Genomic DNA, 25,007 nt, shown 5'->3' with positions numbered 1-25,007 from the left:
TGGCCAACGCCATATTGCTACTTGCACTTTTGCACTTAAAGATTCTGTATGCGACATTCAGAGAATTAATATAGCAGCAAACCATTATGTCCTATGTAAAGATATAGTGGAGTCATGGCATCCTGAGCACATAATGAAGTCACAATACCTCTGTGTGTGTTGTAATCGAGCTTCTCTGTTCGATGTTGTGGTACTTGTGCCAGCCACATGTTAATGTCAGGGCATGCGAGTCCCTGTGAGTGTATTCCACTGGTTAGTTCATTGTCGCGGGTTTGAACTGCGCTTATATGGCTATTACCACTGATATTGGGATCATGCCGTCACGGAAGCGTAGCACCCACCGTGTGGTTTCCCTCCCAGGAAACAATAGCCAGTCTTACACTGTGTCTTCGACGTGCTTCGCAGTGATGTGTATTAGGTACTATTGTGGAATGGAGGGACAGAATTGTCTCGCCTCTGAGCTGGGATCAGAGGTCGTACCAGCACCAAAATGATGTTTCTATAGTCATTAGAATAGGATCACGGGTGTCACATTTTGGAGATTTTCAAAGTAGCTGATAGCAGTTAGCAGCTAACTCAAAGAAAAAGAATAGCAGCTGAAAATGTCCACAAAGTGGGACAACAATGAGGCCTTGGAGCTCCTTATCCTCCGAGCAAAGGACGAGATCAGCCGCCATGCAACAGAGAAGGTAGATGATTGTTGTTGCTATTGTAAGGCAGGTTTCTCTGGGCAACTTGATCCACCTAGATATCCGAAAAAGAACGTAGAATGACAACTGAACATCAGCCACAATATCTCACATCTTATGTATACATCACTCTGCCAAACTTAATCATAACTCTCATCACCTACACCTAAGGCGCACAATATTAGATAGTACCAAATTTAACACAAAGAGCAAAATAATATATTTAAACAAACTGGAATGTAGTTAACATTAAATTATGTTGATGTAAAATAATGAGCAGAGAAAAACGAGACAATCTACTAGATGCATCCACACGAAAATAAAGCTCATCTTACACTATATTATGCCATTTTTATTGTTTATAAAGCACTGCAGACACGTATTACAGCTTTTTGTTTTGGTTTTCTGTCCTGCAACTTTAATTATGGGACAGCTGTGGTACTTTGGTTGAGTCTCACTGCTCTCATAGCAGATGACCCCACTACACACCACCTGCTCAGCACCAAAGTTCAGAACTTGTTCCTGCTGCCTCCAAGTGGCCAAAAAAAAAAAATCATTATTTACGTGTAAATGAAATCTGTGCACGATGTTAACAGGATACAGAACAACCACACCTTCTTTATGGCTCCTGAGCCGAGCACACAGCTTTTGTGTTCACTGTCCGTCACTGGTTGACATGAACGCCAACATGGAGCAGCAGTTCAGTCAGCATCCACTGTGTTAAGGAGTCAGATTAATGCTGAATATTGAGGGAGTACAAAATAGCTTTCTGGGCAACCCTGTTCCCATACAAGTGGTCATGTGATCTATTGTTCACCTAAAAATATTGATTACAGCTGAAGGTCGTTTCCCATGACTGAATGTTGCACACAGGAGGCAAGTTAATAGATTCAAGAGTCAAGACCTTTATTTGTCCCTGAGGGGCAGTGAGTTTTGCTGCAGAAGCAATAAATAAAAATAAACAGGACAGGGCTAAATAAAAAACCACACATCATAAATAACGTATAAATACAGGAGTGAAAAAGGTTAATACATGAATGACGAGTTACAGCGTTAGTGAAGAAAAAGGAGAATATCTAATACAGATGAAATTATAACGCTATGCAAAGACACCTGATGAGACTGTTTCTGAAAATCTACACTGAGGTACTTTATAAATGCAGTTTTGTGTCGATGACTGATGGAGACCAGCATCATCCTGCAGTGACGTCTTGGCCAGCTGATGTTGACAGATCAGGTGACCACACGCAGAGGACAGTCAAGGACAGTATGATGCGCTGTCTGTGGCTTTCCATCATGTTATATTGGTTGTGCTGTATGACTAGTTTGCCCCTGTGGAGCGGCCCTGTTTAATAATGAAGCTGATGGTTACAGTTTCTAGTTCAGCACACTGAGTGTCACCTCCACGTGAAGTCAATATTCAGTGACACTGGAGCTGTTGAGTCACTTGAAACGCTTTCTATTTTTTCCTCGTCAGGAATGACAGTCCAGTCGCCACAAGAAAATGTTGGCGTTGTACGTTTCTGCAAACCAGAGATACATTGCATTTGTATAATTTACACGTATCATATCAATGTTTCTGTAATTCAGATTACATGTAGGTTATATAAGGTGACCTTGTCATTGTGTGGTGAAGGTGATGGCGGATGATGTGAGACCTGGGCGTCACAGCTGGACGAGACCTTTGAATCCACCCACGTCACTGAGTTTGAGGTGACTGCTTTGTCTGGCATCATGATATGAAACAACGGCTTCTCAGTTATAATAAAGAATGACCAACAAGTGCCGCAGGGAGACATACACCATTGTCAAGCCCTTGTTCTGGAACCAGTGAGGACTAATAACAACAATGGCGAGCACTGTAGACAAGATAGATGATGCTATCAAGGCTGTTGTAAATCGGCATGTCTTCTTAATATTGCCCAAACCTCATAGTTAGTTTTACTTTTGCGTCACTGTGTAAACCCAAAACAGGTTTGTCGGCTATGCATCAGTGTGGACTTAAAATGGCATTAGATTCAGGCAGACACGTTGTCTCTAGTGATTGGTTAGGAAGAAACTGAACCCTCCTCCCGAGGAAATCAGTTAGAGTGGTTGCAATGTCTGACTAAAAATGGAAATGGAGTGTAACAGGTTGAAAAATTATCAGGCAACTGTTCCAGACCAACAAACAACACCACTGGCTGTGTTTTAGTGAGCCATCGCTGTGTTTCCAGCTGCAATTGGAGCACCAAAATCATCTTTTCCGGATCATGACCAAGTGGTTTTTGTGCCTAAACATTACCACATGTTAACTACAGCTTTGTTGAAACGTACAGAAATGTAAATACATATGTCTGCTACATAATAACAATGCCAACATTCATTCTTGTGATGTGGTCGCAAATGATGGTGCGATGAAAAACAAATAAATTAGGAGTCACCCATTTTTTTGTGAGAGGGGGAAAAAGTCGTCTTGAAACAGCAACCTGGGATTTGAAAGTATATAATGCAGTAAGGGCAGTAAGGGTAAACCAATGCACTCTCAAAGAGAAAAGGGAGATAACATAACACTCAGTGATGGTATTATTTGCTAGAGTTTTTGTCATACAAAACCTAAGCAAAACACAAATGCAGTGATATATTTTTAAAGGTCCAGTGTGTAGGATTTAGTGTCATTTAATGGTGATGCTGCAGAATTGAAACTCCTCCTGTGTGCAAAGTGTGTAGGACAACTTCCCTGGCCAATATCTGTATGTAGATATAAACGGCTCATTCCAAGGTGACAAAAACAAAATTATTCTTATTTTCAGGTGATAATAAACTAATGAAAACATAGTTAGTGCCAATAGATGACCCTAAATCCTACACACTGGACCTTTGATTAAAACGTATGCGTTTGTAACCTACAGTTAGTATTAGCTGATAATAGCAACAGGTCATACCAGACCATATGAGGCTGTGGCAGCAGTGTATTAAATTAAACTAGGTTGGATCTTATGTTGAGTTCACACCAAACGCAATGAGAAGTTTGAACACTAAAATAATTTGCATTGACCCATTTCATACACGCATGAAATTGCTGAATCTATGAATGAACTTCAGCCAATACATCCTCTGTGTCATACATCTGAACTTGAAATTGGTCGTTAAAGTTCAGATTTTTCAACTCTCGCAAAAAGGTGTATAATGCGAAATCATACTACTCGCTTCATTCGCACCACTTAATTCCTGCATTTCACATCTAATCGTATCTTTACATTGACTTTACGTATTGTTTTATTCGCACCTGGTGTGAACACAACATTACGGTTTATGGATTTAATTTTCATCATAAAAGGGAATATTTTGTTTTTTCTGTTTTCAAAAGTCTAACTTTAAAGTCTTTAACAAGCAATTTAGAAATCTCATTATAACTTTTAAAAGATGGATATGCTACAGGGTTTAATGTGAAAACAGCAGAAGAAGAAAAAAGAAAGCTTTATGGTAAAAAAATGTTAAATATTGCCAAAAGACAGGCTCTTTATGATGTAAAGGACACTGAATTACTTAGATTTTGGACAGCCAAGTGCCTAAAAAGTTAAATACAGATGTTCAGAAAGAAAAATAAAATAAAAAAAAAATCTTCAAAACTATCACTTGGTGTAAAATCAGAAACATGTGCCAAAACAATTGCAGAAAAATAAACGGGATGACATCCACTACATGTGGCTCAACTTATCCTCTAATATTAGTCAGAAAAAAATAAATTAATATTAATCCAATCATGTTATGAGGACATGCTGTGTATGTGTTTCCTTCTAACAAATATCCTCAGATGATTAAGCTAAATTAGGTTAAAGATTAAATCACATTTTCACGAATTAAAATTTGCTTTTGATCTTGGCATATAGTGTTTTGCCTCTTTAACTGGTTTCACATTAAGCCTTTTAATATTGTTACAGACAGTTGTCCAACTAACAACCATGTTATTTGTATCATAATGCACATATTTTGATATTTTTTAATATGGATTTATTTTATATTCTTAGTGGTGTGGTTGTTTTTGGTATTTGTTTTGTCTTGGTTTTGTATATTCTATATTATTGTACCGACCAAATATTATTGTGTCGTTTATGTGTTCAATTTGGAAAATATCAAGGAAAAAAGAAAATTTATTTTACCTATACCCAAAGCATCGAGCTGCACTTGAATGCAGAATTAATGGTATCACTGACTGAAGACAGTGTGGCCCTTTAAGCTCAACTGAACTCAATGTTCTCATGAGGAACTGAATATACAGGACAGTGTGTTTCTGTAGAGCTGTTGATGCATCACATCCAGTGCACAGCCTGTGTGTCAGTACTGCCTCCTTCTGGTCTATTGAGACACTACATGTGGTAACAACAGGCCACGTGAGGACATAACATAACAAACAAGAGATTTGTCTTTTTAATATGAAAGATTTCTCTTCTGTGATACACCATTTACTTCTGATAAGACATGTACATTTCATCTATCTAGAATAGAAATATGTGTGTCTCTTGCTACTCTTTAAAGTTTCCACATCACACTTGCGTAATTTGAAACTCGAACCGTGATTGACGTCAAAACTAGTTTTGTCAGAAAACCACTCTCATACAAACACTTGAACTCAGATTTAAGGTGAGCACAGAGAAAAAAAACTTTCCTCCATCAGCAGAATAATTTGGAAAAACAGTCTTCTGTTCGTATTATGTGTGTTTTAAGACACACTACTTCTAGATTTCTCCACAGATTAGTCCCAGTTTACTCTGTACCAGGCAGATAGCAGACAGCTTATATATGGCATGTGTGTGCAGGCAGTTTGCTAAAGCCAATGTTGTGGACACAGTGTCCCATGGTGGCAGTGGGGTTATGGTATGGGCTGGCACAGTGGCGTAAGGTAGTTACAACAGGCCCCATTGCACGCTATTGTCTGGTCACATGTTCAGTCTCAAAACAGCAACATACAGTAAATGTTACCCAGCAATCATCATTGCATCTGTATGTAACAAAAAATCCAAAGAAAATAAGAAATTATTCATTTAATTTAATCATTTTATAGTTTATTTATTTGCCTTTTTCAAGAGCATATATGGCAAATGGCACTTTTTTGAATATAATGCGAGTTCTTCTTTGAACATAGGAATATTTCCAAGCCGGCAATCACACATAAAGACCCATTCTCCCATTCTCTACCTGACTCATTGTTGGAGGGCCCGCTTTCTCTATGGGCCCCCCACCTCCCAGGCCAGAGAGCAACCGCACTTGCTGCACTGTCTTTATTTTACGACTCTGGGCTGGCATGAGCTACAGACAAGGAACACAGGTGCATTTTATTGATGGCTGTTTGAATGCACAGAGATATTGCAACGAGATCCTGAGACCCAATGTCATTACATTTGTCTGCCTTGCTGAAAACATCCACGTTCTTGCAAGGCCGCCACACTCAGCAGACATGTCACCCATTGTGCTTCTAGATAGGTAGGTAGGTACGTAGGTAGATAGTACCGTCAGCACTGTCTTCCACCAATTTATATTACTATATTTTAAAGGGTAACATCACTTTAATTAAGAATCCCAGTGTGTATTTCCATGGTCTATTAAAGTTCAGTCAATATTTGGGAGTATGAGCTCTCAACGCCAGAAACCAAAGAAGTCTCAAACTTGTGATGTTATAGGGTATATCTAGGGCAGCTGGGGCTCAGAGGTAGTGAGTCGTCCTCCAATCGCAATATTGGCAGCTCAATCCCCGGCTCCTCCACTCCACGTCGAAGCATCCTTGCGTAAGATACGAAACCTTGAATTGCTCCTGATTGCTGCCCCATTGGTGTGTGAGAGCGTGAGTGGTCGCTGAGCAGCAGGCGGCAGCCTCGGCCACCTGCATGTGAACGTGACATGNTCCCCGGCTCCTCCACTCCATGTCGAAGCATCCTTGCGTAAGATACGAAACCTTGAATTGCTCCTGATAGCTGCCCCATTGGTGTGTGAGAGCGTGTGAGTGGTCGCTGAGCAGCAGGCGGCAGCCTCGGCCACCTGCATGTGAACGTGACATGTTGTGTAAATGCGGTTTGAGTGGTCAGAAGACTGCATTCTATTTACCATTTATTACGTCTGGAGCTTCTCCATAGACAGTCATTTGGAGCCTGATTTGTGGACTCATAAAATGTTTGTATTTTTATACCCAAATTAGCTTTATTCTGTTGTAGTGTTCTATGTTCTGAATAGAAAATGTTCCCATATACTCAGAACATTCCCCTGGGTGCTCTGTGCCAACTAGAACATCTTTCACAGTTCATTATTAATGGAGCAGCTCCAGACTTTATGTTAACTAATATTTTTGGACTGTCTCAAACCACAGGAATAACACGTGAATTTTGAAAATGGGCATTGTTCCCCTTTAACATCTCTTTATTTACATATTTCTTCTCATTATGCATACACATTTAATACTGTGACAGCCTGTGGGCCTCTGTCAGGGTTTGTGTGTGTTTTGTGTGTACTTCCAGGGTTCCTGGTTTCTCACTGATTAGAGCTGAAGGTCATCACCTGGGCCACTGTCCAGATTGCTTTAAAAGCCACGCTGCTGGTTGTTTTTTTGGACTTCTTCTTCCCTGGTGCCACATCAGGTTATTTTCTAAGTTGTTATTGTCCTTTGATATATTCAAGCTAAAGAACTTTAACACTTGGATGTGAACAAATTACAAGAAACTCAAAAACTGTACTTAAGTTAATGTATTTCATTACTTGAGCACCATCTTAAATGGCACAAAACATCCAGGACCACAGCACAAAGTTAAGCTTCAGCAGATTATATTACCCTGTGCACAATACTATAAAACACGACCGTAGCCAGGGCAGAATGATTTCTGACGTACAAAACCCAAAAGTTACACATACACTGACCCATCTGGAAACCTGTACAGTAAAAAAAAACTCGCTGCAGAAATGATATAAGCTCACTCAGTGTAAGTGAACATGAAAATACAGCAGGGCTGATCTGATTTGAGGACTTTATGTTTGAATCTACTCTGGCTGTTCTCAAAACAAATTATCAGGTGTTTTTCAGAAAAGCGAAGACCAACAGAAAAAGATCTTTTTGCTGCCTTCTGTTTTAAAGGACTGTCAAAGGAACACTGATGCAGGGCTTTCATCTGAAACTGCGACCTCAGAGCAATGAAATGAGCTGAATAACTAACTATACGTTTGGTTTAATAACATTTAGTTCTTACTGTATTTCCAACAGGAAGGCAGCACATAAAAACATTATTAATGCTATGTAGTAACAAGTATGATTCATCAGTCATGTTAAGTAAAAATGTTAAATTTAATGAGGTGAAAGTCATTTTCAGAAATCAAGAACAGACAAGTTCATCAATGCTGTCACAGCTTCAAAATCAGGTACCTCTCAGTCAGTCCTTGAATAGACCTGGAAGGGTACAAACTTAAAAAAAAAAAAAAAAGACTGGGGATGGATACCGGGAGGGAGGGAAGGACAAGTAGTCATGGCTTGTGGTTCAGAACCGTCCTGAACGCTCTCTGTCTCGGGAGCGACGTCTCTCGTGGTCACGGCCACCTCCACCTCCACCTCCACCTCCACCTCCACCTCCTCGACCTCTGTCCCTCGAGCGAGATCGCCTCTCTCTCGATCGAGACCGGGACCTGTGGCGGCTGTGGGAGTGCAGGAGGAGTGATTATGAATTACTGTGAGAACACCCAGACGTGCATGTTCACCACTCACAACAGCAGGGCACTAGGGTGTAAAAGCAGAGGGGGGCGCCAGGTGTTGCCAATTAGCCCTCTATCATCCCCTGTCATCGAAACACCCTCCCTACACCGCTACCCCTCCTCCCGTAGCATGGCTCTAACTTTAACCCACAATCGCAAGTAGGTGCAACAACAATAAACCAGTTAAACTCCACCTTGATTAAAGTTCGGTAAGTTTTTCTCCTGTTCGTTTCTTCCCTCATCAAAATGAGGGAGTAGGAGGAGGTAGAGTGTACGGCCCGGTCCAGCAGGGAGAGCTCAGTCCGCACAGATGTCTCTCCTTGGCTCTGCCTTCCCTATGCTCTTTTCTATCCATCTAATCCTTTGGCTCCCACTTGGACCCCCAGACGGCACTATTACTCCCACTCAGAGTCTCAAGTTTGTGCATCAGGGATTGCAACATCTAGTCCCTAACTGAACTGAACTGTAGTGCCTGAGTGTAGGTAAGGTAACTGATATTCATACCTCTTCCTCCGACGCCCATAGAGCTCTCTCCTCAGTTCACGTGAGATGGGCTTCAGATGCATGAAGTTACAGAAGCCACCACGAGTGCATTCCCTGCGGAGAGAGGACAGCGTGGCGCAGTTAGAGCAGAAAAGAATAATACGTCAAATAACATCTGAGGTAAAAGACATGGAGGAATGTCAGTGGAGAACAAGTTTAAAACAGCAGCTGCAACATACAAGCTACAGTTTGCTGATGGAGAGAGACATCATCTTAAAAACAAAGATGTGCGACATACTTTAGGAATCAGAAATAATTGGATTATCTCAGGGAATAAACTGGGAGCATAAAGAATGTAGAAAAGTAGTAGAAAGTAGAAAGTAAAAAATATAAAAATGATCCTGTCCTTTATCTTTATGGGAGACAACTGGGTGCAGCGAGGTCATAGTAACCAGACATATTATTTTAAAGGGGTCATTGTTGCAATGGCTGAAACCCTGAACAGAGATGTCCTACAGATTTAAGTAAACACAGTGTTGAACTTCCTCTTTGTTTCATCAAGAGTACACCGTCATCGAAAGCATTAATGGGGAAGTGTTTCAATGAGCAACTGTTCTTCCAGGTTCTAGTCTGAGTCTGCCCTCCCACAATTTCTTATTGGTTTATTGTGTAACAAGCTGTGTCCTATCACGTAGCACTCACCCCATCTCATATTGGCGACAGCAGGCTTCTCTGAAGTCTGTGACGGGGGAGAGCTCAGCATGGATTGGCTGTCCATTAAACCACCGGTTATTCAGGTCTATCACGGCCTTCTCAGCGTCCTCCTCATAACGGAACTACAAAGGACCATCAAGAGACACACAGAGTTTATTTGAAGAGAAAAATCACCAGCTCTGGATCCAAGCTAAAAACACATGGCATTACAGCAGTGGTAACACTGACAGATTTTAGACCTGACACCCACCTTCACATACACATTTCCCACTAGATGGTCCCCGAGGTTGTCACATACGTTCATCTCCTCCACCTCGCCATACTTTTCTTCCATCTCTGTGAAGACCTCCTGCGAGAGAAAAATTAAGGGTGACGTCATGTAGTTGAGTGTTAGGGTGCTTTCAGACCTAGAGTTCGCTTGATTTGTTCATTTTAGTCAAACCATACAGTTTCAGAACGAGGCACGGCTACAACTAGAAAACAATGTTTTGATGCTTTGGATGTGCTGAATGTGCATATTAAGGCAGTACAGGAGGAGGTGCACATTAATAATCCTCCAGGACGGTAACATGCTCATGTTTAACCCAAACAATATGTCATGTGACTGCAGCTGGTTCGGATCGAGGTCCGAACATGTTCACACCTGCCCAAACGAACCACACTTAGAGCCAAACAGAGCAGGTGTGAAAGCACCCTTAGCTGAAATGTTGAGTTTCAGTCCATTAAAGGAAGAGTTTGACATTAAGATATAATTTGGTGCTTTTACATGTAAAACAGACCCACTGCCCTAATGTGACTGCATGAGGTTTTACAACAGGAAGTATTTATAGTCATGTTTTAAGTGGCCCAATTATTATGTCATCAACAGCTACATACTGCTTAGGTTTTAGTTAATTATGAGGAGAAATCTTAAATTATTTCCTCCAAAGAAGTCAAAGAAAATGTATCCGGGGCAAAGTGGTGTAGTCATGGTTTGAGGCAGACCTGCATTATATCTTCAGAGTGGCATTACTTACCTCAAAAAACTCATCATAGTGCTCCTGCATCTCCATGTCACTGATGGCACCTAGTGGTTATAAGAGAGAATTATAACGGGAATACAAAACAACGACACATGGATATTACATTATAATTTCTGCAGTAAATTCTGTGTTAAACACAAATTCTGGACACAATGTGCTTTTTTCAGGAGGGAGAATGACTGGATTGAGTGGCATGAGGTCACTTGGGTGGACTAACATAACGCTGATGCCTCCAAACAGGCTTCTTAAGGTTAGATCACTCGTCAATACAATTTAACGCCTGCTTTCAGTAGAGAACAATTACGTTTATAACTGTACAATAAATACAGAGGGGACTTTAGGTGCGACTTCTTGCAGGTTAAAACGCTGACATCACATCATAGGACTACCACTTAGGTACTACCTGAAGAGCTCCTAGAGGCTGGTGGCCTTAAATTTATTTTAATCTGTAATTACAATATTGATAAGATTCCAGTATTAGTTTCTGCTTTGCCTGAACAAATTATTTTATCCTGAGCTAATTTATAAACATGACGCCCCCCTCCCCCAAATAATCTTCTGAGCAATCGTTACATTCTACATAAAAGCAAGCCCTTCCTCTTTTAGAATTTGGTTTGAAAACAAATTCCTATTGATGAGTCAAACTCTCAACAATTAGGGCTTTTACTAACATATAAATAAATAATTAATAAATGTGGTCTCCCAGTTACACTAAAGAAAATACTCTGCACATCTCTTCCAATGCAAATTAAAAACTGTCAGAACGTATAGAAGCACTTACAGGTCAGCCCATCAGCAGACTGGGCACTGTTCTGAGGGTTCCGGTAAATGTTCAGGAGGGCAATTGTCTGAAACACAAAAATGTTAATTAAGAAATGGATTGTTTGTGTCAAGAGCACAGAAAACTATCAAAGAAACACTGTAAATATCCTTAGCAATCCTATGCTGACTGAGTATACGGATAACCAGAAAAAAGTAATGTTTTCAGTGCTTTCTGCAAATATATTCAGATATTCAGATAAACCCTATTCAAATATTTCCCTGTCCTGTTGCCTGCCTGATATTAGTAGGACTCAAAGTCTTTAAGTTCTACTAATATCAGCCAGACAACGTAATCATCTTTGAGTCAAAGATGCACACTACATGTGACTAGAACTTGTAGCAAGTCAAGTCATTTTTTCCCCTAATACTAAACATTACATGGTAGATATGCCCTGTCCATTACAGAACTAAGTCTCCCCATAATTTCCATTTGACTGAAAATATTAACTTCCCTTATCAGTTTATCTATATTAGGATATTTTAGAACAAGGAAAAAAACAGTATGATCTTACCTGGCTGAATGTCGGTTTATTGTGTAATCTGGAGCAGCGGTCGCCATGTCGGCAGGCACCAATTTTGAAATAAAAAGAGCAGTTGACCCTGGGGAGAAAATACAATAATGAAAATGAGTTAGGGCAGGGTTAAGCAACCCTGGAGCTGCATGTGGCTCTTTAGCCCCCCACCTGTGACTCCCTGCAGCTTTGACTAAAAACTATATGAATAAATAAGTTTCAGTTTCATTTATTATTGTTGTAGGCCTAAAGTGATTCCATTTTTTCCAGTTGTAAAAATGTGCAGCCTATACACTGACTAAAAAAAAAAAAGTGTTTAAACACTTCGTCAACTACCCAAATGGTGCGTCTACAACTTCTGCTTTGTGCCTTTTACTATGAATTTTGTGGAACCTTAATGGTAGTCTTGGGTTATCCTTAGTAAGCTAATTATAGATCCCAAATCCAAAAAAAGGAAGTCTCAAAGGATGATAGAGAATTTAATAGTGCCTGGACAGAATTGTTTGCTTTCACCACCAACACTGCAAAATTCAAGTACCAAATAATCATAACTAGCCCACTGCAGAGTAGCCACCTTGACTTAAAACATATTAATGAATGTTTGAATGTTTATATCTATTGGTAATGTTGGAAGGCTAAATTAGATTTAATAAGGGATGCACGATAATATCAGCACGTCATCAGTATTGGCCGATATCAGCTTTCAAATTAATTATCCGAATCAGCCAAAAATGCTTTTTCTTATTTTGCACAATGAATGAATATTACATACATTGAAAAGCTTTCTATTTCACGTCTCCATCTTCTGGTGGGCCGTCATGATAAGAGTATGCATGAATAATATGATGTTAATTCCACTACAGAAGACGGAAGAATTTCCACTATTTTTTCACTAAAATTGGGTGGGGAAAAAAGTGTATATATTGATAGCAGTATCAATTATCAGTTAAATAAGTTGTTACATATTGGCCTATTGGATATCGGCAACAAAATCCAATATAGTGCATCCCTATTGACAAGCTGTCTCAAATATGATGTACAGCTCCAAAAATATGTTTTAATTATTGGTTTTGCCTAATCTGGCTCATTTGATAATAAAGGTTGCTGACCCCTGAGTTTGGGTCAATATAAAAACACTCTTTACACTTTGTTACTATGTCTGAAAATTCAATCTGGCTCAATAAATGTAATCTAGCAGGGTGTAGTCTAATTTATACTTGAAAAGGGACTAAAATGATAAATGGATTATAGAAAAAATGCCACTATTCAATTAATCAACTTATGGTTCCAGGCCCTTCTGTGTACATCACATTATTTCTTTTGAGCCGGGTTGAACAAGGCCATTTTTGTCTGTGTTACAGAGAGTTTAAGAGAAATAGATAGTGAAACAAATAAGTGTTTGTTTTTATAATATGTTTAAAGACATCATCATGTCTCCAGGGGGTAAGCAATACCAATATAAACGACTTTAATATGGAAAATCCTCTATCATCTTAGATTAAAAAAGCTTTTCCATTAGTTGTAAAAGATCCGTGTTTGTGTTTCACTTAATTGAGGTCTGTAGGGGCATGGCAGGAGTGTTAGGAGGCAGTGAAGTTGGAACAAAGTAACGTTAAAGTAACGTGATACACTTAGTATCGAGTAGAGAGAAGAGACACACCTGCTTCCATTCATTTACTTTACTGTGAATTTACTGCTCAAAATGATAAATAATGTTAACACTGTGCGATTAAACGGATAGGGAACCGTTAATTAACGTTAATAACAAAGTGAGGGGCTCGCACGGTGGGACTATCCGTGAGTTTCCCACCGTAACAAAGACCATTATGGGTTTTACAAAGTAGCTAACTATGGTTGGCTGGCACGAGGGTAGGTGGGATTTGGAGTTAAATTTAATAAAGTTTGATAACCGAAATTATTCTGTTTTATTTCTGAAAAAAGTAACTCGTTTTAATTGTTTTCTGTCCGTCCCAGCACCACACAACACAGCACACAGATGCAATCACGGCGCGGTATTTTACAAACGTTAGCTAGCATGCTAACACTAGCTTAGCTTCTAGTTGCTAAAGCCGGCTACCAGCTGAAGTCTACGAACACCGCTTTATAACGTGCTGCTAGTCAACGGGAACTTCAGCGAATATAGCAAACAAAAACCGCCCAGCAATCAAATAAAACAACGATAACTACTTACTTATCTTTCTCTGTCCCAAAAATGGATGCCAGGTACTCTGCCATCTTGGCTCGCCTGTGTTCAAGCACCCGCAGCAACGGCGATACTTCCGGTCCACGTCCTTCAACATAAATGTATAATCTATAATCTCCAACATGTAGCTATTGACAAAACCTGCACACATAAATTAATTTTAACAGTGAAATAGCCGCACTAGGACAATATCAGGTAATTACATACAATATCCATGCAATAAGTGCTATCTTTGTGAAACTTATACAGCAAACAGTGCTAGAAAATGAAACTAAATTTTATTGATACTGTGTCCAAAAGTTGAGGATTTAACTGTGTTGGTTTTAGAGCTCATAGTTAGGTAATGTACTGGTTTGCATTGTGTATGCCAAACTACTCCTGTTAGAATTATGTACCGTAATGTTATCACCGAAATAATAATAATAAAAATAGAGACCCTGTGACTCAGCCAATCCTATAATGTGCTTGGATTTTGAGTCTATAATTTTTAAGTTTAATAATACACAAATATGTAAATATATACTCACTAGCCTGTTCTGCCCTCACATTTTCAATGAACTGTAATTATTTTTGTTTTCATGGTACTATTCATGGAGCTCATCTTGTGTCTGTAAAGCTAATTTTAAAACCACATAGGTTATAAAAGAAAACTGCTGACTATCAGTCTTTATGTGCAGACTCTAAGGGTGAAGTGTAAAACTTCTTCACGTCTTATTCATATGTGCCTTTACCAGTACATGCACTTCAAAACACTACTTGGAATTGACCGCTTTTATTTTGAAGTTACGACACCCAAACAGGATATTCATCAATATCGGTCATTTCCGTCTCGACCGTGCCTTTCGAAACAAGAGCTGCCTTCATACTGTACGTACACAATACACTCTTTATGTGCTGCACATGTAGCATCCTTCAATACCTCTGAATCTACTGGTTTAACCCTGCAGTAATTATTCGCTACGATCAGGATTTAAACTGAAGTGATCATGTTTTGCTGGATGAATAAACATAATGTGAATTATGTTCAAGGACTAGCAAATGTGATTGTATATAAATGCAAATGTAAAGCTAACTTTAACCTGAGTACTGGGGGGGGGGGGGGGCAGTGTACCTTGAAAGCATGACTTATACACATGATGCCATAGGATCCAAATGGTCTTTCTGTAGCCTAAATCCTTACAATAGTCTGGCTTTTTACATGTAGTTTCATTTCATTAAATCTTTCTTAAATGACAAATCTTAGTGATCCCCAGGGAGCAACATTATGACAGACATGAAAATGATACATTAAACAAAGGAATCATTAAGGCCACAAACAAGACCAATTTGTTTTCATCAAGTTTATTAGTAAACTCAACATTTGTATGCATTTAATTTAAAAAAAAATCAAGCAAGAGTTAGAAACATGACTGGAAAACATCAGAATCACATCTACAGATATCGGTTTGTCCTTCAGATATTAAACAGCAGAACAGCAATAGTGCAAATCTGTGATTCAACACATTCAGGATTCATGATAATGTAAGAAATTTTTAGAGGCTGATGTTGGACAGGCAATTGGTTTTGCCATTGCACAGAACATGCAACACTGAATATCACAGTTTGTCTAAACTATTCTTTACAAGTCTGCAAAAATAAAACGACCAAACATACTAGTGTGCATTAATGTAACCATCACACAGCTTTTACCTGATACATAAAGACACAAAAGCCAAGGCTGGATAAAGAACTGGAGAAAGGCTAAATGCTTTGAGCTCATATCTAGGCCCTCAGCCCTGGAGGGACCTGTGCTATGGTGTCTTGAAGGGTACACCCATCTCTTTTCTGGCCTTTTACAGTACACCCACCTATAAGCCAAAAAGAGAGGAGGGTATACCCAGTAGACCTGCGCATACCCTCCTTTCCTGGGTCCTCAGCCCTGGATGGACCAGTGCTGTAGCATAGTGGAGAGTACACCCACCTCTTCTTCTGGCCTTTTACAGTACACCTGCTTATCAGCCATAAAACACTGGAATATATGGGAGGGTATACCTACTTCTTCCTCGGGAACTCACCCATCTACATAGTAGTACGCCCACCTCATCCACTACACCACTGGATCAGGTACTGACTTGATAGGAGCCCTGAACTGGCCATTGCATGTTTATCTAGTAATAAGATTTAGTACATGCAGCCTGTGTCACCTTTGATATGTTATGCTTAAATTGTCCATATTCTTAAACACAGGAAATATGACTGTTTAGGGGGATGTGCGTGTAGGGGGAGGCTGAATAGAGGCACACGACTCATCTTTACCCCTGGGCACCCTAGCAGGGTAACCCACCCTGTTGCAAGTATCTAAAATAGCTGCTATCAAAATAGTGGCCTCTGCATACTTTGATTTTATTCCTAGGCTTTATTTCCGTACTTAAACATCTTACAGGAAACAGGAGGAACTTCAAAATAAAAATGCGGTCACATGAGGACACACAGCATGTTATTGAGTTAGTGGAAGCTGATGGGAATATGTTTATTTAAGCAATCAGAGTGTATTTTAAATGGATGATTAACCATGATATTTGAAGCTGATGGGGAAACATGTTTATTAAAAAGCCAAACTTCATGTGCTGGACACATATTAGCTCTAATAATACGATCCAAAATTATGATAAAGCGAATAAAGTCCACGCTAAAATAAAGAGAAGTGACATTTAGTGTTTTCCATACTAGTTTTAGGGTAACTGTCTTGCCAGTTAGTCTCCGCCCCTCCTATGAGTGTGTGTGTAGTTGACCAAAAACTTGCATGATACGACTCGACTGTGAGAATTTTGGCTGCTTTATCTACCACAGTTGAACACAATCCAACATCTACCAAGGCCTGAATTTTAAAAGGTATGGGTATGTCTCACAAAACGTGCTTGTTTTACAGAAAGTGTACTTAACTGCGGTCATGTAAGGGGACTGTTTGTCGTGCTTGGTCTTCCCGCTATTTTGTGGCTCACTAGCTAGCTAGCTGTTGTTGACTACTTAGCTTAGTGGGAAGAGGACGCCTACCTTTCAAGCTAGTCATAAAAACACACTCAGAGTATTGGCCAACTTCCACTGCAGCTAGCAAGATAGCACAGCTGCTCCTGGCGATTTCTGGTTATCTGGAAAAACTGAAACAGCGTTAGTTTATTTTGGACAAACCCAGTTTTAGCAGTTGTGTGTTAGCTAGGTTGCTAACAGCCGTGAAGAGGAGACTGTCTGCTGCCGCGGCGCTGATCACCGTCCAACCTCAAACACACAGTGCGTATACATCCAGAGACGATTAAAAACTCATTTTCAGTCCGTGCTTCTTTGTATAGCAGCAGTTTGTGTGTAACCGAGCGTTTTTAGAGTATATTAGCAACATCGCAGTGGCTCTGTGGTGTTAGTTTCCCTGTGTAGCTTGTGTCGCATTTATCGCGGCTGCTCTCGGAAGTCTTGTAACGCTGTAAACCTTAGCCAGGATTTCCGGCTCCTTTCCATTTGCCCTATGCTGTTTTGTTTCCGTTTATTCTATTTCCGTTTTAAAAGTTTTCTACGCGCAGAGTTAAAGTGTGATTTAACAAAGATTTGTTTTCGCTATGGAGCGCAATGCGTTTCTAGGATATTTTAACCGTTGTTTAGCACGTCGAGACCGACGGTTGTGTAATGGGCTGCCTCGCCCCGCGGAGCATTCGCTTCCAAAACAGTAGCTAACTTGGTTCACTGTGGACCAGCTTCAGTGGATCCACACGTGTGGCCAGGTGTTTAAATCCAACATTTATGCGTTTTTACAACATGTGTTCACGATGTGTGGATGTGTTTGGTGACTGTTTTTGGTAACTAATGGCCTAGCAGTTGGCCTTTAGACGCCAAAGCCTCGCCCTCGAGTTGGCTAACGTTAGCAGTTGGAGCAGACAGTGAACTGTTCCAGGCGGCCAACGAGGAGTCGAGGCTCAGAGGCCTTTACAGGAGAAAACCCCCCAACTGCTGCTTCATATTCACATCATGGACCCTTAACCCACTGCCACACATTTATACACTGCAGCCGAAATATTCTCTGTCAGCTGGGCATCAATTATGTCAACTTTTAAAGTGCTTTTCTAAATGTTTGTGCCACTAAACCTTTCAATTACAGAATAATAAATGAAAAAATGCAGTGAGCCATAGTGTATTTGTGCAATTTAGTGACATTACTGTGTTAAAATCAATGGTTTTAATGTATGTTTTTATATCTTCATGGTAGCGTTAAAATGACAACATCATTAAATCATTTATGAAATTTAATGCCATTTCAAATGTGACAATTTTGACTCTTTTCTTACTATGTTTATACTTTATTATTTTTTATGATAAGAAAAAGCAGACAACCATTAACACAAGCAGGGACATCATAGGTAGAGGTGAAATACTTAACATCTAGCAAAACAGATAATGGGTCCCCTATGTTTACACTTTTCTTTTTTTATTGAATATTTTGGGGTTTATATTAAAGTTTGCAGTGGTATGAGATCTTACAGTACGATAAACGTCCCAGAAAATATTGCGGTTCCATGGTATTATATGATATTTTTTTATTATCAGTCAGAATGACCTTTAAAGGAATGAAAATGGGAACGTTATTTTTGGTTGAACAAATGTTTTAATACTAAAATTGAAGCGATTTTATCAATAAACGTATGTGTGAAAAAGTCTCAATCAAGGGGAGATTCTCCATCCAGTTGCATTATAACCCACAATAGAGAGGAAACTGTATGAAAGTTTCATATCACAATTATAGTGACCAAAATTATCACAGTTATGTGTTATATTGTGGTGTTGTTAAAGGTACTGAAAATGTCCAAAAAATACTGATACACACACACACTGAAGTCATTTCACCAAGTTTTATATTGAAAACCACAAAAAATATTAGCAGCACTATGCACTTTTAAACATTGAAATAATATCATAGCCAATACCATATGTAAACATGTAAAAACATATAAAATGTGCTTTAACATTTAGGATAACACATCTCTGAAATTCTTGTTTAAGTGTCTGTGCCATTGTAGATGCAGATAAGGGACCGCCAGCATCACTGGGTTTGCCCGCTGCACACCCACTCTGTAAACAATAGTAAAACAAAACGTTGCGTGCTGCACCTGGGAGACTGTTGCTAACTTTGGTTGATACTGGACTGTATTTATCGTGAGTTATTCAGAGCATCTTAATCAAACACAATTGAAATGATAATTCAAATTTTAACGTGGTAATACTGTCTGGAGTTTCACAATGTTTCATCCCTAGTACTGACACAGTGGCATGTACACCTCTAAAACTGAATAGCTCTACGATTTAGGGCCTCAACTACAGCACTTATTAGTGATAATTAATGTCAGTTAATCGCTTGTTCAATTTTATGTATTTATTTTTCTTTTATTAATCGCTTGGGCTCTGAAATGTCTGAAATTGTGAGAATTGTGCATCACTAATTTCCAGAACCCAAAGCGATGCCATCAAATAAGTTGTTCTTATCTAACATACAGTCTGAAACCTAAAAATAGTCAGTGTACAATGATATAAAACAGAAAAGAGCATAACGTTTTCACATTTGAGAGGCAGGAACCAGAGAGAGTTGGGCATTGTTGCTTGATAAATAACTTAAATGATCAGCTGATTGACAAGATTGTTGATTATTTTAATGATTGTTTCAGCGTTACTGTCTTTATGAATATATTGTTAAGTGTTTCTCTTCCAACACTCTTTCATTACTTTCCCACAGTTTGGCTCTCTGCGTCGAACAGAATGTCTAAAAGTGAAACAGAAGAGATGATAGAGATCGAGATCGATGAACGGGAGAAACAGGCGTGCCTGGAGGAAGGGTAAGCAAGATGATGGTGATTTGAAATGCATACCCTCGGCATGCAGCATATACACATTTACAGTTATTTAACCTCACTTTCCTTTTACACGTAGGGTCGAGGAGCAGACCATCACTGCATCAGATCTGATTCAACAAGACATCGACATCAATGAGCCAATTGGCAATTTGAAGAAGCTCTTGGAGCCTCGTATCCAAATATCACTTGACGCATATGACATCTGCTTGCAGGACATCCAGGTAACAATGTACATTTCTTGTTGCTGTTGCCATTAAAACAGTCTGAGAGCTATCCCTTGAACAACAAAGTATGTCCTTCTTCACTTCTGACTCAGCTTACGTGTTGTTTTGTTCTCAGCTTCACCCTGACCACAGCCTCTTTGATCAAGGCGTAAAGACAGATGGCACTGTGCAGCTCAGCCTGCAAATTATAACCAAACCAGGTACCAATAAAGTGCCTCAAAGATCAGAACATGTCTGTGTCGATGTTCACATTTGCACATTCCTACATCAGCCTCACTAATTTGTGTTCTTTCCCCTCGTCCAGGTGAGGAGAAGCTAAACATTTTGGAAATTGTGAAGCCAGTAGAAACAGTGGAGGTGGTGATTGATCCAGATGCAGCAGGAGAGGAGGGAGCACTGGTGGAGGAGGGTCAGCTCATCGCTGTGGAGCGATCTGGCCTTTCTGATGAGACCTCCGAGCAGGTTACACGCTGGGCCGCAGCGCTTGAAGGCTACCGCAAAGAGCAGGTCCGCCTGGGCATACCATACGGTGAGAAACACTTTGATGAGATACATTTCTGTGCGGAAGACAATCCTTAATGTGGTGAGAATAAACACAGTTTCTCTCGCTCTCTTCAGATCCTGTGCTCTGGACGGCTGATCAGGTGATCCACTGGGCTGTGTGGGTGATGAAGGAGTTTAACATCGATGAGATGGAAATAGGCAGCATTCACATTCCAGGTCGAGATCTCTGCTCATTCAGCCAGGAGGAGTTCCTACAGAAAGTGCCCAATGGAGAGATACTCTGGAGTCACCTGGAGCTCCTGCGTAAATGTAAGTCAGAGAGAGTCGCTGTAGGTTTTAGGAGACTATGCGTCCATCTTGCACACACTGATGATGGGTGACAGTGTTTTAAGGAGTCAAATGAAGGTCAAAGTTGCATCTGATTTGTACGCGGGTCTGGTGAATTTGATGCAGATTTTGTCTTAATCCTTTGTGCTTCTTTCAGATGTGTTGGCAAGCCAGGACCAGTCCGGAGGTGACGCCACTGTCACCATCGATCAGCGTAAGTGTTTTACTGAAAAGTCTGCCAGAGGGGTAATTAAAGGTTTCCCCGAAACATGACAATACCCTTACATGCAGTCAGCTGAAGACTGGAATTGGCCAGTCATGAGTCACTCAAGTTATCTGATCTGATGGGACACAACACAGAGAACCCCTTTACTAGCCTGCAGGGCAGCAGACAGTTCATTCAAAGGGAGAAAAATGTCCTTTTCTTGCAGATGGAATAGCTTTATTAAGAACCAGGGCTTCCCAGAATTTCTCAAAGCTCCCAGTTCTAATTGATTTCCATTTCGATTTGTTCCAGTATCAATTTTATTAGGAATATATCAGTTATAATACCAATTTTTCTCAGATATGAAAGGATTTCTCAGAGGATTCATGCTGTAAATTGTACAAGAAACCCTCAAACCTGGTGTATATTTAAAGATACCAAAGTTTTCATTTAGAATCGACACCCCAAAACAGTCTCCCCATTTTCTCAATCACAAATGGACCAATTTCTCACCTTAGACTTTGATCAAAAACGGTTAATATCAATTATTTATGGGAAAAACCCCGGCCCCACTGCACCTCTCGAAGACTCCTGGGAACAAGACTTGGGTGTTCACATTTCTGAAAACCACTGGAGCAATATTCTTGCCTTTATGCACTCCTTATCACTATGTGCCAGACACGGGACTATTGCATTGCAAGGTCCTCCAGATGGCACACTTACCAACACCAAATTGGCTGGAAAATACCCTGATCAAAGTGATGCGTATAATAGATGTATGAAATCCCCAGCTGACCATTTACACGTTTTAGACATGCCTCAGGCTAACTGACTTTTGGTCCAGTGTGTTCGACACCCTTAGACAGGCCTCTACAACACAGTTCTGGTACCTAACCAGGCTAACTACAGGCTATCTGTATTAGTATCCATACAGTAGCAGGTGATAAGCCAAGTACGTGCACATGGCTTTGCTTTTGTCCTGCTCTTCTCTGTATTCATAGTTTTTAACTGAAATGCACCAGGTATCTGCCTTAGGCTTGGCCATGCCTTCAGTGGAGCAGCTCCTGGTATGTTTGAATAAACAGAGGTTCACTAGCCTCTCATCCGGCCACATCTCGTGCGAAGAACCAAAGTGCGGCCACACAAGACTAACCGGGTTGAAGCTTCACACGTCTCCGGTCAAAGGCATACATTAAAAGACTCATCTCAGGATTTTATGAATCGATGTCGAATCATTTAAACACCAGCAGTTGTTCTGATGAACAATATTCTGTTTATCTCTAACCTTCCTGTCTGTGTCTGCAGCTGTGCAGATAATCCCGGCCCAAGTGAGCACACCCACTGCCATCAAGGTGTTGAAGCAGAACCGTGGCCCCAGAGCTCCCCGAATTTCAGGAGGAGAGGAGCGCAGCTCGCCTGGCAACCGCACAGGTACTATACACACAACACACATGGGCTCTGTATGTAGCTCGTATGTAGACAGCTTACAGGCCTCTGTTCAGATAGCCTGAAAGTGCTGAAAAAGGCAAAGGATGATGGGTTGGAATCAGACCCTCGGCCACTACGACACAGCCTTTGTGCAAGAATAATGAAAATAATTGAATATGAAATTGCTCCAAAAATGAAACTAAATTGAATGCTGTGTTTCTGTGGTGCTAGGAAACAATGGTCAGATCCAGTTGTGGCAGTTCCTGCTGGAGCTGCTGACAGACAAGGACGCACGGGACTGCATCTCCTGGGTGGGCGAGGACGGCGAGTTCAAACTCAACCAGCCGGAGCTTGTGGCCCAGAAATGGGGCCAGCGCAAGAACAAGCCTACGATGAACTACGAGAAACTCAGCAGAGCCCTGAGGTTTGTTTCTGTTTTTGAAGGGTACTCCAGTGGCTCAGCATTACACTTCCATAGAGTTGGTGACGGATTAAGAAATGGTCGCAGTCACATCCTGACTTGTAGTCCCTAGGGGGGAATATGATCCTGACACACTAGATCCTACATTTCCCTCAATGCAACTGCTTGATAAACAAGGGGGGCCTTTCTGTTAAAAAAGACTGAGATGATGATGATGATGATGACAAAGCTCTAAGGCCACAGAAGACACTATAAAGCTGTTAACATGATGAGTTATCACCTTTTTTTGCAAGTACTTGACCCAATGCAGATCTCCGTTATGACAGCGGCATTGAAAACATGACATGGTTTGCTTCACTCTTAAACTGTGTGGTTTTATTCGTGAGATTCTGACATTCATGTTCTCATTTAGGTATTACTACGACGGGGACATGATCAGCAAGGTGCAGGGCAAGCGCTTTGTCTACAAGTTTGTGTGTGACCTGAGAACTCTGATCGGCTACAGCGCTGCTGAGCTCAACAACCTGGTGACCGAGTGCGAACAGAAGAAACTGGCCCGCATGCAGATGCACGGCATCGGTCAGCCCATCACTACAGTGACGCTGGCCACCACAACACTAGACAAAGACAGTTGAAGGAGGCCGCGGCAAAGCGCCGTCCAGCTGCCAAAGTTTGCTCTCCACCGCTGATTGGAAATCAACTCTGTTCTCTTCTTTTGACACAGCTGTGTTTATCAGGCACAGGAATGCAAGACTGATCCCCGATCAGTACGGATTAACAACTTTGTTATTGTCTTTACAAGTTAGACTGAGGCAGGTTAAAAGTTTTATCTTTTCTTTAACTCTAACCAAGAGACGTGTGTTCAGGATGAGGAGACAAATGTCTGCGTGATTACTGAGATGTGCTGTTGTTGTGTGCATGTGACTGAATGCTTGAATGTCTGACTGAGCTGTGAGCTTTGTGTAATGCGTTCCTCGTCTGTAGTTTAGGATCATTTCCACTGTATATACCGGTACTTCATGTTTTTGATAGCCACAAGGACAAGTGTATTTTCATATTTTCCATTTATAGAGGATCTGTTTTGTATTTTATTTAGTGTTTGTTCCCTGAATTGTTGGACCCTTTTTTGTCCACTAGAGGGAATAAAGTGGCAAGCATTTTTCTTAACGTCTGTGATTCAGTCTCTTCATCTCTCAGCCTTGGAAAGTAATGTTTTATTTAATTAGTAAATGTGTATTTGACACACCTCAAGACCTTTCAAAGATGCAGGATTTTCTTTAAAACAATGTATAGAATTAGAAATAATACCAGGGTTCCCACAGTCATGAAATTCCTGAAAAAAGTTATGAAATTAAGAAAGCAGTTTTCCAGGTCTGGAGCTGATTTGGAATTAAGAGTGTGTTTTGGTTAAGTTTTGAGTTTACATGGTTTTGGCTATTGTTTCCGATACACTCAGAAAAATCCCCAAACGTCCTAATGTACGTACAATACGTTGCTTATATTACTAATTTAAAATATTGGATCACTAGTATCAGATACACAAAGACGAGACCAGCATCACGTCATCACCAAGGCCACGTCCCTTTTTGGAAAACAGGAAAATGCCAGAAAGCTCCGATGAAGGCTCTGTGCTGAAACATGTAAGTGTAGCTTTATTGTGATGTGAGCCAGTTAAAAAAATTAAATGTGGGTATTTTGTTGTCCTTTTCTCAGAAATTTGGGACACTTTACCTTTTCATACTTTTTGGAATTGTTGAAGCACAACCTTCTTTTCAAAACAATCGCAAAACAATTATTAGACACGTCCATAAAACACATTTAACAAGAAATAAATGCAGAGGAACTCATAAAACAAAATTATAATCCAAATACAGGTGAA

The 25,007-nt window shown here is 40.3% G+C and overlaps 2 protein-coding genes across 4 annotated transcripts; one reads left to right on the top strand and one right to left on the bottom strand.

Annotated features, from left to right (window-relative positions):
• Positions 1 to 7,976: 7,976 nt before the first annotated feature.
• Positions 7,977 to 14,231, bottom strand: u2af1 (U2 small nuclear RNA auxiliary factor 1). The gene is made up of 8 exons (XM_050049382.1): positions 14,141 to 14,231; positions 11,950 to 12,037; positions 11,397 to 11,463; positions 10,610 to 10,659; positions 9,844 to 9,942; positions 9,582 to 9,715; positions 8,901 to 8,993; positions 7,977 to 8,339 (listed from the first exon to the last, which is right to left on the bottom strand). The coding sequence occupies exons 1-8, from the start codon at positions 14,182 to 14,184 to the stop codon at positions 8,186 to 8,188; spliced, it is 729 nt and encodes a 242-aa protein (XP_049905339.1). The 5' UTR covers positions 14,185 to 14,231; the 3' UTR covers positions 7,977 to 8,185.
• A 1,344-nt stretch (positions 14,232 to 15,575) lies between these two features.
• Positions 15,576 to 24,295, top strand: gabpa (GA binding protein transcription factor subunit alpha). Of its 3 annotated transcripts, none has more exons than XM_050049020.1 (10): positions 15,576 to 17,023; positions 19,902 to 20,001; positions 20,096 to 20,240; positions 20,359 to 20,443; positions 20,548 to 20,772; positions 20,862 to 21,056; positions 21,235 to 21,288; positions 22,585 to 22,710; positions 22,939 to 23,131; positions 23,541 to 24,295. In XM_050049020.1, exons 2-10 carry the CDS (start codon positions 19,925 to 19,927, stop codon positions 23,761 to 23,763), a joined length of 1,323 nt encoding a protein of 440 aa, XP_049904977.1. In that variant the 5' UTR covers positions 15,576 to 17,023; positions 19,902 to 19,924; the 3' UTR covers positions 23,764 to 24,295. The 3 variants fall into 3 exon arrangements, with proteins under 3 accessions (XP_049904977.1, XP_049904975.1, XP_049904976.1); XM_050049018.1 differs by having other exon boundaries at positions 15,581 to 17,023; positions 21,232 to 21,288; XM_050049019.1 differs by lacking the exon at positions 15,576 to 17,023 and adding an exon at positions 17,070 to 17,419 and having other exon boundaries at positions 21,232 to 21,288.
• Positions 24,296 to 25,007: the final 712 nt, after the last annotated feature.

This window comes from Epinephelus moara, chromosome 7, assembly GCF_006386435.1.
Source record: "Epinephelus moara isolate mb chromosome 7, YSFRI_EMoa_1.0, whole genome shotgun sequence".
NCBI lineage: Eukaryota > Metazoa > Chordata > Actinopteri > Perciformes > Serranidae > Epinephelus > Epinephelus moara.
The sequence above is the reverse complement of the archived record's forward strand: the minus strand, read 5'-3'. Positions and strand labels throughout refer to the sequence as shown.

What these genes read in the sequence shown, in the direction of transcription:
- u2af1 (XM_050049382.1), bottom strand. Translation starts at nt 14,184, where the DNA reads ATGGCAGAGTACCTGGCATCCATTTTTGGGACAGAGAAAGATAA. An exon ending in TTTGGGACAGAGAAAGATAA is followed by an intron (nt 12,038 to 14,140) that starts GTAAGTAGTTAT and finishes TTTTCTCCCCAG; the next exon opens with GGTCAACTGCTCTTTTTATT. An exon ending in GTCTGCTGATGGGCTGACCT is followed by an intron (nt 10,660 to 11,396) that starts GTAAGTGCTTCT and finishes TATAACCACTAG; the next exon opens with GTGCCATCAGTGACATGGAG.
- gabpa (XM_050049018.1), top strand. Translation starts at nt 19,925, where the DNA reads ATGTCTAAAAGTGAAACAGAAGAGATGATAGAGATCGAGATCGATGAA. An exon ending in CAGGCGTGCCTGGAGGAAGG is followed by an intron (nt 20,002 to 20,095) that starts GTAAGCAAGATG and finishes TTTTACACGTAG; the next exon opens with GGTCGAGGAGCAGACCATCA. An exon ending in GCAAATTATAACCAAACCAG is followed by an intron (nt 20,444 to 20,547) that starts GTACCAATAAAG and finishes CCCCTCGTCCAG; the next exon opens with GTGAGGAGAAGCTAAACATT.